This window comes from Armigeres subalbatus, chromosome 3, assembly GCF_024139115.2.
Source record: "Armigeres subalbatus isolate Guangzhou_Male chromosome 3, GZ_Asu_2, whole genome shotgun sequence".
Classification (NCBI taxonomy): Eukaryota; Metazoa; Arthropoda; class Insecta; order Diptera; family Culicidae; genus Armigeres; species Armigeres subalbatus.
This window is the reverse complement of record NC_085141.1, coordinates 280,665,765-280,680,521: the sequence shown is the minus strand read 5'-3', so window position 1 is coordinate 280,680,521 and position 14,757 is coordinate 280,665,765. Positions and strand designations below refer to the sequence as shown.

Genomic DNA, 14,757 nt, shown 5'->3' with positions numbered 1-14,757 from the left:
AAGTTATATAGGAATCTGAAAATGTGATTATTTCAAATTTTACAACATTTTCAGCCTTTTATTATAGGCCTAGCTAGTTTAAATGTATTTTTAGAAGTCCACGGGAAAAAGAAACCTGGGAGGGTTTATTGAAATCTATGGAATCACAATCATCACTAAGCCCGCTTGGCATATGGTTCGCAAGGGGTATACGATCTCTTGATATTGAATCGCCAAGCTCCATGACAAATTTTGAAAGTAATAAACCTCAAATAAATTAGTAATAATTGCTTGAAACCATTAAAGATTTGCAGAAATTTGTGGGATCCTTAACCTCTGCTGGAAGGTTGTAAAGATTTTTAAAAATCAGAAGCTTTCTAGAATGGGCAGTGAGACAAGAAGATGGAAGACAAAAAGGTGAAATGATTAGAGGTGAGATAGGCAAAAGATGGAAGGAACAGAAGTTCGAATGAACAAAAATCAAAAAGTCCTAATTTCATGTATATGACTGAGAAAATATTTTCAACAATAATTTTGGAAACACTTCTAAAGCAAAAATCAGTTTAGTATTCTCCAGAAATTTTTATGTCATGAGCAATTCTTTAGCTAATTTACAGTCAGAGTGCAGCAGTTACCGAGCGAGCAATGTGGTGTGGGTTGTTTTTGTCTTGAATCACGATACAATGAAGTTAAATAATTGGTGCTAGACGGATCGTCGTGCACTTGTAGTACGCGTCGTTTCTATCGAAAAAGCTTGATTCTGTGGTATGTGGAGTATTTTTTTTATTCTTTATTAAAATTTAGGTATGTGGAGTACGAAGGGTTTGCAAAAATAACTCCTAATAGATAACAAACAACGAGAGAGGCAGAAACTTCTATGAATCATTATAAGTCTTGAATTGACAGAATTGGATAGGCAGACCCACCGAAAAGTTATGATAAAACGCTTCGTCCTCGCTCATTTTCCGTTGAGGACCATATTTTTTTCGCGTCCCCATCAGTGTCCCCCGCAATCGGGGCTGTTTCAAAAGCACTTATCATGGAATATAGCTCCCGAATCGTTACAACTTGCCATTTTTTAATCGACATTGAGAGTGATCAACTTAAAAGAGCAACTGTAAAATAAACAATGCTGCTATTTGTAAATACAACGTTTGTCCTGAAGACCAACGAAAATTTCACATTTTTTGTGAGGATTCTGCCCGGTAATTAAGATTTTTGATATTCAATGTTGGTTTCATGTAAAATTTGCATCGATTTTACAACACCATAACCAATACCTAAATAGTCATTTCTCGTATTTGTCCTACCCACGACTTGGAACGTGGATGCGCCTCTGACACAACCCATATCAAATGGTCGGGGTTCAGCGAAACCGCACCAAGCGCCTTTTTGAGTGATTTGTGACATTTTTTTGTAGAATGAAAACAAAAATGAATTCATCATTAGTACATTTGTTGTTGAATAACGTCATTTAAAGGGTGGGAGGATAAACAATACGATTTGTGATTAATTTTTATATGTTACACGAGAACTTGTGCAAGAAAATTGGCAATTTTTCATTGGCGCTGGGTGTGATTTAGCCCCAACCAAATGTCATGAAAAACCCATAGAATCAAAAGCTCTATCACCAATGATTTCAATCGCATTGTTTCTGTGGTTCTGGCTTCCGATTCAATCATAATATTTAATGAAGCAGCAGAAATAATTGTCCGCCATTAATCTGACAGCTATGATTTTAGTTCTCAACAACAAAAAAACATCCGGTACCGGCTAGCCATAAAACGAAAATTCAATAATTTTAATTCCTTCCCCACGACATAGATACCTACCCACTCATTAGCAGAAATGCAAACTCCACGCGGCTCCAATGACGAATGACGAATAATTGGATGAATCGTCTCCGGCGGACTCAAGAGAGCGGGACGATCACGCCTGGCCTTCAATCATCACCGATGATACTCTGCTGAACGAAAAATCCACTTTACATGGCCAATTACAACACCAGACTGGAAAGCATAGCTAACTGAAGCATTACCTCAAGTTTGTTTCGCACGCCAAGCCGGCCGCTACCGGTCGCTGGGCCAGCGGTGGGGATGACGGTGCTTCAGCTTTAGGCATTAGAACATTTTGGATTCACTAACTAAATACATGAGCAAACAGGTACCATCCCATAACAAAGGAAAAGTCGGACGAGGGAAAACTTTTGCTTTTCAACAAGCTTAGTCAACCGTTAAGAGCAAAGAAGTTGTGGAATCAGCAGCAGCTTGCCGTTTAGTATTAGTTGGACACTGTGATTTTTGCAGAGCAGTGGGGAAAATCATGGACGTGAGCAGAATTTCGTTCGGCGATTACAATAGCATGCATCCGGTTTTTGGTACTCACCGAAGGATACGCCGTAGATGGTGCCCGACGGACGATGACAGTCCGTCTACGCTGTATACCTTGTGAGACGAAGGAAGAGTTTGCTCATGAAGGTGGGATTAACAATGCAAGGAAGGAAGGAAGGATTATGCGTTAAGTCTTAATATAAATTGGATAGGCCTAATTAAGTTTTGCGCCTAAGACTGAATAAAAATCCTGTAATACTCTAATAGGATTTAAGTACGATAACTTAACGTCTGTTTTCACTGTACAGAATAGGTTAGAAAAAACATTGCAAAATTTCCTAATAAGCTTTTTATTTGTGTGAGTTTGATGATTTTCATTGCTCATCCTAATAGTTACTTTGAAACATTATTACAATCTAGAACATAGTTATTCATTGACCTTGGGATAACTAAAAGAAGAGTGTTTCAGAGCTTGATAAGTGGAAACTTTTTACTTTCTCTAAGGCGATTGAGATTCAACCTAATTCAACCACTTTGTAGTTTCATAAAGTAACAAAATTAACCAAAACAAAACGTGCGGGTTTGAGACCATCCTATGCACATGGATTATTTATCGCAAAATTTGTTTCCATTTCTCCATTTCCAAAACTTGTACTGTGCATATGAACAGCCAAAACGGTGTTCGGTATTTTTTTACGAAAAACTTCGGTAATCACTTAATAATACAATATAAGTTCTTGAATTGCTTCACTTTGCCGAATATTGGTAAAATTTTACCGAACAAATTGTAATTTCTAATTTATTTTACTGAAATCGGTAACTAAACTTACAGTTCGTCCTGTAAAATCGAGTTATTGCAGTATATTATAAAATAAATACCGAACAAATTGTAAAACAAATTTATCATTACATGACTACGGTAAACTAGATAAAACTTACTTTTCATAAGACGAGTTTGTACAATCCCATTTAATTCCACCACTTAATTATACCTTGACAGATATGTATTTCGACCTCAACAGTAACGAAGTAGAGTCGAGTCAAGTACGAGACACTGAAGATGACCTTACTGTGGAGGTCGAAATGGTCGGGGTTCAACCAAACCGCACAAAGCGGCTTTTTGACTGATTTGTGATATTTTGTTCGTACAAGGAAAACGGAAATCATTCCAAATCAATTCATGTGTACATTCGTTGAAGGATATCCTCAGTTCTAGTGTTGAGGGATATCCGATACGGTTGACGACCAATTAATTTTGCTAAACGAAAGTTTGAGCAGAAAAATGGGTGATTTTTTGTTGGCGCTTAGTGCGATTTGGCTGAAACTCGACCAAATACGTGTCTGTCAAGGTACAATCAAGTGGTGGAATTAAATGGGAAGGTGCAAACTCGTTTTATGATAAGTGAAGACATTCCACTAAAAATCTCAAAATAATTTTCTTAACAGAACAAAATCTGCAAAGCCGTCATTTCCATTATGTAATGTCGCTTAAGAATCTATAATTTACTTTTATAAAATATATTTTATGGCTCCCGTACACGAAGCTTGTACGATGCGATACAATAAAATTATTGTCATCTCGACAATATGACCTTTTTGATATGGAGAAGATCTGTTCGGGCAGCAGCCATTTTCTCATGACTAATCGACAACTAGTCGCCGCGATTCTGTCGTTGAATCGTTGCAGGCAATGTTCTAATTCACGCTTCCATACCGCTGTCGTCAAGCGATAGAATCATTTTTGGCTAGAATTTAATTACGACATTTGGTATTGGAAAGAATTCATTGCACCTGCAAAACGGCAATCCAACAGCAAACTGCTTTTCGACGATCAAAACGTTTATGTAGAAAACCGGTCAGATTTTTACTGACCGTTTTGTCACATCCTATCCCAGTTTATTTATGTTACTAATATGCATTAATACATGCGAATCATAATGCGACAGCCAATCTTAAAATGCTTTTGTTTATAATACATGCACAGCAACTATAGTTGGTTTACAGTCTCGTGAGATTTTTTTCCCCGAAAAAAAAACTGATAACCTTCTGGCACTAATTACGATCATTTGAGAGAGAGATTTCGTGTAATGAATTGTTGGGCCGACACAGAACGCTGGTTTTGTTTATTAGACAGTTGATTGCTTTATCTATTAATAATGATGCACCTCGTCTAGATTTTGGCTTGCAAACAGCAGGAGCCTAAAACAAAAAACCCCGGTGCATGATCTGTGAGAATATTTAAAATCAGCGATATTGAGATAGAGCTAAAATATTTTCTTCTAATCACACATTAGTTGATTAGTAGTTTTTCTTTCTTTTCTTTTTTATTTAGTCAACCGACGTGTACTAGTACATATTTTTTAAGGAAGATCCGTTTGTCGAAACTCATTCGTCCGAAAGCCATTTGGCCGAAAGCCATTTGGCCGAAAGTAATTTGCCCGAGCGGGCTCATACGGGCGAATAGGTCATTTGGCCAAATACGTCATTTGGCCCAATAGAGTAGAGTGGGGCAAGAGTGCGCGTGGGGTAAGAGTACGTTTTCGATTTTTTGAAGTAATAAAAAAAGATAAACTAGCAGTTTGATAGCTTTTCTGGCCAACTATTATCATGTGTAATTGTGATCGATTTGAATAAACAACAAGGAGATATGGAGTTAGATAATTTTTTGATCATTTTGCCAAAAATAATTGTGTTTCCGCAACTACTATTTCATTACCATATATACGTTCAATCAGGTGAACATTATATTGTTTCGATAACCTATTGTATAGAGTACTTTATGGTGCAGAACACCAATCCGGTTGGTTTTCCAAGAAATCAAAACCACCACTTGAATAAATTTTGGGACTGTGGGGTAAAAATATTCAGGAACGGGTGGGGCAAGATTACGCATGTGAATCTTCAAGTTCTGATGTCAAACCCGTATCTCCGGCCGAAATAAGACTACTTCCAAAGCGTAAAGATCCACAACTAAGAAAAAAGGGACAGGAATCGAAATTTATCATAAGTTTTAAGGATAAGTTGAAGTTATTTGGTGTTAGAAAGGGCTTAGCGAACAAAGCACTGAAGCGACATAATGAAATAGTATAAGGACTTGTTGTACACCTAAACATAGTACGAAAACACAAATTCATCTAAATGATAATTTCATTTTGCCAAAAGATACATACATAAATAACGCAACGTTTAGCTGAGAGGGGTTGCGAGATGTATGACGATCCATATAATTTTTAAGGGAATCATTCAAAAAGTGTAAGATAATCTGATTTGATTTATTTGTAGGATAAACTTCTATTTTCAGGCGATTTTAAATAAAATGTTCAACTTTTATCAACTTTAACCTACTTATTATACCAAAATAAAATTCCTCTAAAATTAATATAATATTTTTCAATTCAGCATGGTAAAAATCTAGATTGTATTCAACATGGGTAGAAAAGTATATTCCTTAGAACTGTTCTACATTGGGAACGAATCTTTATACTCGCATTCTTCGTTTTTTTTTCGAAACGATGACGAGGGATACACCAATGTTTGTCTACGATGCGCAAAAATTGCAAAATAGACAGATTAAAAGCAATATAATAAATTATCAATCGTACGGCAGCAAACACCTGTTTGATAATCGATATTTCTTCAAAATAATCCGCTAAATGAAAATCTACTTGTTGTTATTGATAGTTGACATTTGAAAAATAAAAAGTCGATTACATACATGTTAGAAAAAAAGTCAAATTCGGGTGAGATGCCACCTCTGGGAGAGACGCCACACATGGGAAATGTGATTAAACGTCAGCAACCCTTATAAGTTATGTGCCCTCTCTTTTATAGAGGGGGGAGTTTCAAAGTGTGACCTAAGTCATTTTTTTGAGAAAATTTTCAGAATTTTGACATTTTTAACATCATAACATGTGTTTTAATATAAATAATGAATGGTAAATGATTCGAGAGAACCGATTCCAGAGACCCGGAATATCGAATATGGAAGGCCAACATATTCACGGAATATATCGGTCTTCCGACACCTCAAACGTCATAGTTTCTTGCTAGGATAAAACTGGTCATGCGATGGCCACGGAACAGAAAACGCCATTTTAATGTTTCGAAGCCTGATCGGTGGTCTTCCGGAGGCCAATTTACGTATATTTGGTTATTGTTGTTAACCATTGACAATGACCTTTACTTACTTATACTAAAACAACTCTTATGATGTTAAAAATTTTAAAATACCTACTAAACATTTGCTCAAAAAATGACTTATGTTACACTTCAAAATGCCCCCTCTAAAAGAGGGAGGATCATCCAGAGAATTTTACTCATCAATTAGTCACAGTTAGTCACAGTTGAAACTTGCATTTTAGTTGAAAATTGACCGAGAACGAGCTGTTTTGTGTTGTCAAGATTCGTCTCGGCAGTTTAAGAATTAAGTAGTGTAAAAATTTTCCAATGTAATGTAAGGCATCGGATCCTATGAAAATTTGGTTCAATTTGCTTGATTAGTTCTAGAGTTATGCGGAAATTTTTGTTTCATTTGTATGAGAGGAAACTTAAACCAACCCCCACCCTTTTTGACAAGGTGCATTCTTAACAAATTGAAATGAAATGATGAAATGATGAAATGAATTTCGCTACCATTGGATATCGATACACAAAAAAAAAAGAAAAAAAAATCACTAGCGGAAACGGATTTTATTCTTATTATCAAAATGCCAAACTCCACCAAATACAGGTATCAAGGATGCTAGAACTATTTCTATTATCACTTATATTCAATTGCCCTAAATTCCTTTACGAATAACTCATTATAAGTTTCATAATCCCCAACGAGACCATGTAAATACATACATGAATATATGTAGGTGCCAACGCCGGAACGAGCGGGTTAACGCACCGCACTGCTCATACGAAATCGTTCACCTCGTTACATTTATTTAGCATAATCGTTTTAGCTATTTGCTAATACACTTACGCGCATAATGAAATCGATACACTCCCACTCGCCCCCTATTACCGAAATCCATTCAGACGGTACGGCGGGCGATGTGTGGTGGCGGTAAAGATGCGAGACTCTTTCTTTCACCTTCCTCTGCTGCTGGTCGCTCGCTCGCGCAAACCACCGTCGTCAGCGGCATCGTACCATCGCCATCGCTCGCCGAACGGTCGAGTCGAAGCCATGAATGGTGACGTGATAGGGGATTCCGACGACGTCAAGATTCGACGATCGTCTTAATAAGTATCGATTTTCTATTTGCATCATTAAAAGCCACCTTGCTCACTCACAACACTGTATATAATCTTTATTGATTGTTGTAAATCTAAGTATCGGGTGGTGTTTGAGCGTAAGTAGTGGGTAATATTATTCATGCGGCAGGCGTTGAGTGTAAATTTCTTACGCCCATTAGTGTGCCTACCATTCGGTGGATAGATCAGAATCTGCACTGGATGTTGGTTTCGTAGCTTCATCGAGAGACGTTGAAAATGCGATAATTGATAGTTTACTGATAGCAGAACATTTTTCCTTTGAGTTTACAACGTACGACGTAAGGCGTTGAAAAAAAATCTTCATTCTTTATTCAATCAGCAGTTTTATGGATGATTTTATTCCTATTGTCCATTACACATAAAGTATATTTATGCCGCAACTCGTTCTTTTTCATGTTATCCTCACTACCATAATTAGTGAAATTTCAATGATAAATCTGACTGAATACAAATATAGCTGCTAAGTAAAACTAATTAATTAATGGATGTCATCTGTTTTTATGTTTGTTAATAGTTGTGCTTTCGAAGTCAGACTGTTTTTGCCTTTCGCGTATACTAAGTATACGTAAAGGCTATAGGATCACTCAAAAACCGAACTTTTTATAGAAGGCTCGGAGACTCATAGTGTTATATACCAATCGACTCAGCTCGACGAATTGAGGTGATGTCTGTATGTGTGTATGTATGTGTATTTGTGTAGTAATCCTTTAGTTGATATTCTCGTAACAAGTTGCATTGAATTACTGACTACCGGCCATTTTTGAAGTAAACTACGTCTAAGGGGAAGACTCGGATACAGGGTGTAAAATGAAAATTTCCAAATTGAGGACCGTCACGAAATCATGTAAGATTTGTAACATTAATAGATTTATACATCAATCGATTCGCAAACTTTCCACCATTTTTACAGTAGTACTGAAACTTTTGATTATCAACGTTAAACTATTGAAAATTTTAGTTCTTTCAAGCATAATGCATCCCCTATACAGCGTGTTCCAATCCTTGGTAACTGCCTACTTTTAGGGTATTATCATTTATTGAACTGGGGTGTATGAATGGGGATGTCCAGCTGCTAGACCCTCTCAGAGTGGGAGGGGCTGATGTAACTAGGTAGTAGTGTCGGTGGGATGGTTCCATCTCTTATATATTCAGTTTACTTTATTTGGTTTTACGTAGTTTACGTCGAGCGGTCGTGTCTTGTATACAACCCCAAGATGTTTTTCAAAAGTTATGAAGAAAATGGAAAATAAATTATTAAATTTGTTACGTCTATAAAGCAAACGATTGTAAACGCCTTAAAGTAGGCCATTATAGTTGGAATGCCTTACATTTTACAGCGGTTCAATTCCCATTCAAGAGAGGCCATAAATATAAAATAATTTAACAGATGGTATTTTTTTTACGCTTCGCGTATATTTTGGATTGATTAATCTATATTCCAACTAAATCACATATTTATAAGACTCAGTCAGGTATAACACTTTGCAGAGCCGATTTTAGTATTGAATGAAAGAGATTAACTATTTTTCTATTTCTATTGTTTTGCAGGACATTTGTTGATGAACCTAACATTTGGGGTCCTCAAGTCTGATTCCACCATGTGCGAATCCACGAAATCGCCGGCATCTATCCGGTTCTCTGTTGAATATTGCTTTCATTATTCTTTATCTTAGTTATCTAATACTATAAGATTAGATTTATACGTTTCCAAGGTTTAGTACATCTTCAGATAGATTTTCCTTATTTTCAGAAGGAAGCTTTCTTAATCCAGAAATTAATGGATCTGAATACAAAAGAAGCCTTTTCATCTAATCCTGATTCGTTGCAACACGGAAAAAGTTTCTAGTATTACTTCTTTGAAATCCTTTAATATTCTCTGCACTCGCTTCCGATAGTTCTCCAACTGGTACTTGTTGGAGCTTCCTCCAGGCTCCTGGTTGGTAATTGACAGTAGCTTCAGGCCTCTACTCGAGGTTTTTACTATAACTTCACGGACTGTACCGCACTAGGGTTTCTTCCTGGATGGAACGCCGAAGCAACCTCTGGTTGCCTTCAGTAAATGAAAATTGGAACACTTTACTGTCACTAAATATTCATTCCGAAGGTATAATCACTAGCTTATACAAATCAAAACTGAAGCATTCGATGAAAATGCACCTCTTTTATAGTAAAAATTATCTTCTAGAAACTTCCTTGAATTTGAATTGGAATACGCGCTTGCTGTTGTTTGATGTTGCTGCCATGGTAACAACGCGCGTGCTGCGACGTGCAGCTCCCGTTTCTCTTGTTGAGAGCCTTCTTTCTGATACTGGTGCTTTGTATCGATCAGGGTCAGGACAATCGTCGTATGGGGCTAGGTTCCGTTCGCCTTGCTTTTCGGTGGCCGCGTGGATCGTGTAGATTAGGGCCCGTCGTGTCTTTGTGGGGGTTTCTTTTTCTTTAAAACCGTGGTTTAAGGGTGATTTTTGATGATTTTTGGTGATTTTTCGAAGTCACACCCCGTGCCAGAAAAGAACATGCAGGAAACCCCAAAATGCCCAATTTTTGCGTTACGTAATTAATGGATCTTTCCTAATCTCCAGTGTTGTGGAAGTGCGTCTATCTTCTCTAGCAGGACAATCATGCCGGGCTGGATGTTTGGTCTTTTGATTTGGTTTTTGGTTCTACCTTGCAGGGACTGTAAATATTCGCGCTTCCACTTTTATGCCAGAAGTCTTCACGCAACCGCAGCTGCTCAAGCGATTGATTGATGTCTCTTGATAGCTGGGTTCTAGTATGCCAGTTGAAGGTCGATCAATCAAAAAATGCCCGGGTGTGAGCACTTCAGAGTCACCAAAATCAGACGAAATGGAATAAAGCGGTCTTGAATTTAGAATAGCCTCAACCTGCACCAAGACTGTCACATAATCTTCATATGTCAATTAAGCGTTTTTAAGAGTCCTTTTTAGATGGAATTTAGCATTTTTTTACTGCCGCCTCTCAAATTCCCCCAAAGTTAGGTGCTTCTGGCGGAATGAAATGCCAAGATATTTCTTTTGGCAGACAAAAACCTGCAAGCTCGTTGTTCATTGTTGCAGACCGGAACAACCCAAAAAGCCCGTGCAACTCATTTCTTGCTCCCTTGAAGTTAGAACCATTATCGGAATTGTGTAAATCGGCTTGTGAGTGACCAGCCGTTTGGGAAAAGGTCTCGGTTACCACGACAGGACAGAAGCACGTCTTACCTTCACTGCTGCTTGATGCGAAAGAGGACGAGTGTTGTTGGGGGAGCTAGGCGAAGCCTACTGCGATTGATTCAAATGTACCTTAGCACACGTAGTTAATTATGCTGCCAGATGACTCCCACAAATCCCCCTCTTTCACAAAAAAAAATCGAGGCTGACGATTTTTTTATGCTAGTTATAATTTTTCATTAGGTTGTAAAAAACATTACAATTCTGTTCGATATTATTAATTTTCAATGGTGTTAATGTAGTCTCCCTTTTTTTGTACGAATCGGACGTTCAGATATAACGATTTCTTTACCATGCGTTCTCTCTACCAACGGAGCAGATATTTCCGGATCAGCACTATAACGTTTATGATCAACTGTTTGGCTTATTCCGTCTTGGTTCCTCCAATTAAAAACACGTTTGGTCTGTCACGTGCCTTTTAATGATCTGACCGCTTTCGTCACACAAAACAAGCATTCCATTTTCTTCTTTCGTCACTGTGTACTTTCGAGGTCAAACCGTGATTCCGCTTTCATCCGAGGCTGACGTTCTACAACAACGGTGTCCCCTGGTCTGATTCGACATTGTCGAGCCTCGTTTCGCATCTTCTCGCTGCTTAGCCTCTGTTTTCGACTTCAGATCTTTAGCATTAAGCAGGTTTTCATCGAAATTAGCCTTTCCACGGCATAGAAGCGGTAGTCTACGCCTTATTTTCGGACCCGTCATCACCTCTTCCGGTGGTACTCCGATAACGGAGTGAGTAGCTGCGTTATACGCTTGGACGGCTGCACTTAGTTCATTTTCATAGGGTGTTCCACTAGCAGAAGCGGCACTCATTGCTTTATTCACCAACTTCATGCAACTCTCAGCCAACCCGTTCTGTTGGGGATATAACGGCGTGGAGAAAGTTGCATTGATGCCACGCTCTGAGCAGTACATCTTACATTCATCTCCGTTAAATGGAGGCCCATTATCCGATTTTATAGTCTGAGGATAGCCTTCCTTTTCAAAAATTTCGTCCAAGATTTTTCGGGTATGCGTGAAACTTGTCGATCTCACGGGCTTAGCGATAACGTATCGTGAACGATAGTCCACTAAAACTAGAATATAAACTCCGCCAAATTTGTTATAGGGACCATTGAAATCTATGCCAATGGTCTCCCATACAGTTTGTGGGGCAAACACACGAGTCATGGGTGTTGGCCGTTCGGGCCTTCCGTTAGTTGCACAAACACCACAAGATGTTACCCAAGCTTCAGCGTCCTTCGTCATTCCAGGCCACCATACACGTTCTCTGAGAATACTCTTAAACTTTGCAGTCGATGGATGGCCTGAATGAGCTACCGCCAAAGTTTCCTGTCGGATACTCTCAGGTATGACCGCGCAACCCGTTTTAATCAACAGTCCTTCTCGTGTGATTAAATCATTTCCTTGCACCTGAAACTGCTTCAAGTGCTTCGGCCAAACGCCCGTTTCCACGGCATCTATTACCTGTCAGTGAAATACATTTTAAAAGATCAATACATTTTGCCACAAGGATAAGCAAATGTCAAGTTTTACCTCAGTAAGCTGTTTATCTTTGACAGTGGCGTCTGCAATGTCCTTCTCGGTTAAAATTCGCTTCTGTTCACTTCCAGGAAGTAAGCTCCCAAGGGCTAACGCCGTCTTCGAACGGGTCATCCACGCCTTCATACAGCCGCGAAGAAGTATCAGCTATATTTTCACGTCCTCTTACATACTATACGTCAAAACTATAAGGGCTGAGTCTAAGCGCCCATCCATCTGCCCTGTTCAACGCTCGCTTAGAATCCTCTCTTGACCTGTTCAGTATAAATGTAAAACCTTGTGCATCGGTACGGAGCGTAAAGGGGCGTCCTAATAGATAGTAGGCCAAATGCTCTACCGCCCATACAGCAGCAAGAGCTTCGCGCTGGTTCTGCGGATATTTTTTTTCAGTCGTCGTTAAGGCCTTTGACGCGAAACTTATAACACGTGGGGTATTCCTGTTGTCTTCCTGGACGAGAACGACGCCGAGAGCATGCGGAGATGCGTCCGTATAAACGATGGTTCTATCCTGGTTCGAAAAATATCCTAGAGAAGTTGTGCAATGAACAATTTGGTCCTTCAGCTTTTCAAAGGCTTTCGAATGCTCCTGACTCCAATTCCAACCGTTCGAGCTGTTCGTGAGTGCCCACAGTTGGTTTGCTATGTCGGCAAAGCCTCGGATGTATGGGCTTGCAAAGGAAGCTAGTCCCAGGAAGCTTCGTAGCTCGGATACTTTGTTCGGTTGTCGAAACCTACGTATATCCTTTACCTTCTCCTCGTCGATATTAAACCCCTTTTCATCGAGTTCGTGCCCAAGCCATCTTATACGCTTTTATCGAATTCACATTTCGCAGAGTTCAACGTCAAATGATTTGCTCTAAGAATCCTCAACACACGAGCTACAGTTCCGCGAAGTTGATCCAAGTTATCAGCAAACATAAGGATGTCGTCAATATACACTATGACGTTCTCCTCTCCTAAGAGTAGTCTTGACATCTCCCGCTGGAAGATTTCCGGGGCGCAGTTCACTCCGAACATCAGGCGCGTGAACCGAAACATGCCATTTTCAGTCAAGAAAGTGGTGAGGTCCCTGGATTGTTCGTGGAGCTCCAAATGGTAAAACGCATTGGACAAATCAAGCTTCGTAAAATACTTTGCCCCGTGGAGTTTGGTTCTCATTTCGTCCAATGATGGTAAGCGATAGTACTCTCTTTTGATTGCACGGTTCGGTGCCTTCATATTAACGACAAGTCGGAAATCGTTTTTCCTTTAGCCACTGCCGACATGCCGCTGATCCAGTCGGGGGCCGATGTCACACGCTCGATGATCCCTTGATTTTCCATCTCTGAAACCCGAGCTCTTGCGCTCTCTCTGTACGCTGCTGGTACATTGTAATACGCATTTTGCCGGAGGTACGGATGGATCAACACTGAATTTAACCCGGACTCCTGGAACTTTGGGGAACGTTTTTTCGCAGCTATTGACGCTTAGACCAACTTTAAGCAGCCTTAAGTCGCTAGCCGTGGAGCGGCCTAACAGCGAACAGGATCCTTGATCAACGACATAAAACACCGCTAGTATCGAAGGCTTGCTGTGTCCCTACTACCTCAATTACAGCTTTAAAAGCACCCTTTACAGAGATGGGTTTTGCAGAGGCATACGAGCAAATGCCACCATCATTTGTCATTTTAATGGGCTCCAGCATAGCGCCTTCTGACAGAAATTCACGTTTGAGGTTTATCCAGTCATCTCCACCTATCGTGTTGACATCCGCCCCGGAATCAATCATAAAACGAATCGGTTTTGACTTTCCTACATGGCAATGTATTAAAGTGTCTGCCAACGAAATTGCGTTTATTTCCTGGAAGGCGAAGGCAATAAAAGCAGTTTAAGTAAGGAAATAACTATAGTTTATTTGACGGCTACAAGATAGACAAAAATACATTGTTATTCATTTGATCACGTTTTTACCTTTTCGTCGTTTTCATCCATTCTCCAGCCTGGTGAATTATCCCGCTCCGCGCGTAACTGGTTGGCAATTTTCCTTCGACATACTATAGCAAAATGTCCCCGTTCACCGCAAGTGTTGCAGTTAACGTTGATTGCCGGGCATGATCCGAATTTGTGAAAAAGACGGTTACACTTAGGGCACCGTGATCGACGTCCCATTCCTCGGTTCCTGCGTTCGACCATCACGCGTCTTTTCGAGTCGATCCACCTATCATCCGCTTCTTCGTTCTTTCGCTTCCATTGCTGTGATTTTCCAGGTGCTCGGACATGATGCTGGGCTACTGCGAATGCTTGATTGGGATCCGATTGTGCCGTTTCAGCAGTGTATGCCTCCTCGCGGGTAGCAGATTGTACAACGAAAAGGGTCTCATAGCCAAAAGTTCGTGCAGTTTTTACCAAATCTTTGTTCCGCATTCCTT

General features: G+C 39.6%; 2 protein-coding genes across 6 annotated transcripts in view; one reads left to right on the top strand and one right to left on the bottom strand.

Moving 5' to 3' along the window:
• LOC134224618 (Ig-like and fibronectin type-III domain-containing protein 1) overlaps window positions 1-14,757 on the top strand; it is a 704,696-nt gene that overhangs the window by 18,048 nt on the left and 671,891 nt on the right. The gene's annotated exons all lie outside the window — the stretch shown is intronic.
• LOC134222492 (uncharacterized protein K02A2.6-like) lies at window positions 11,297-12,463 on the bottom strand. The gene is made up of 2 exons (XM_062701640.1): window positions 12,344-12,463; window positions 11,297-12,274 (listed from the first exon to the last, which is right to left on the bottom strand). The coding sequence occupies exons 1-2, from the start codon at window positions 12,461-12,463 to the stop codon at window positions 11,297-11,299; spliced, it is 1,098 nt and encodes a 365-aa protein (XP_062557624.1).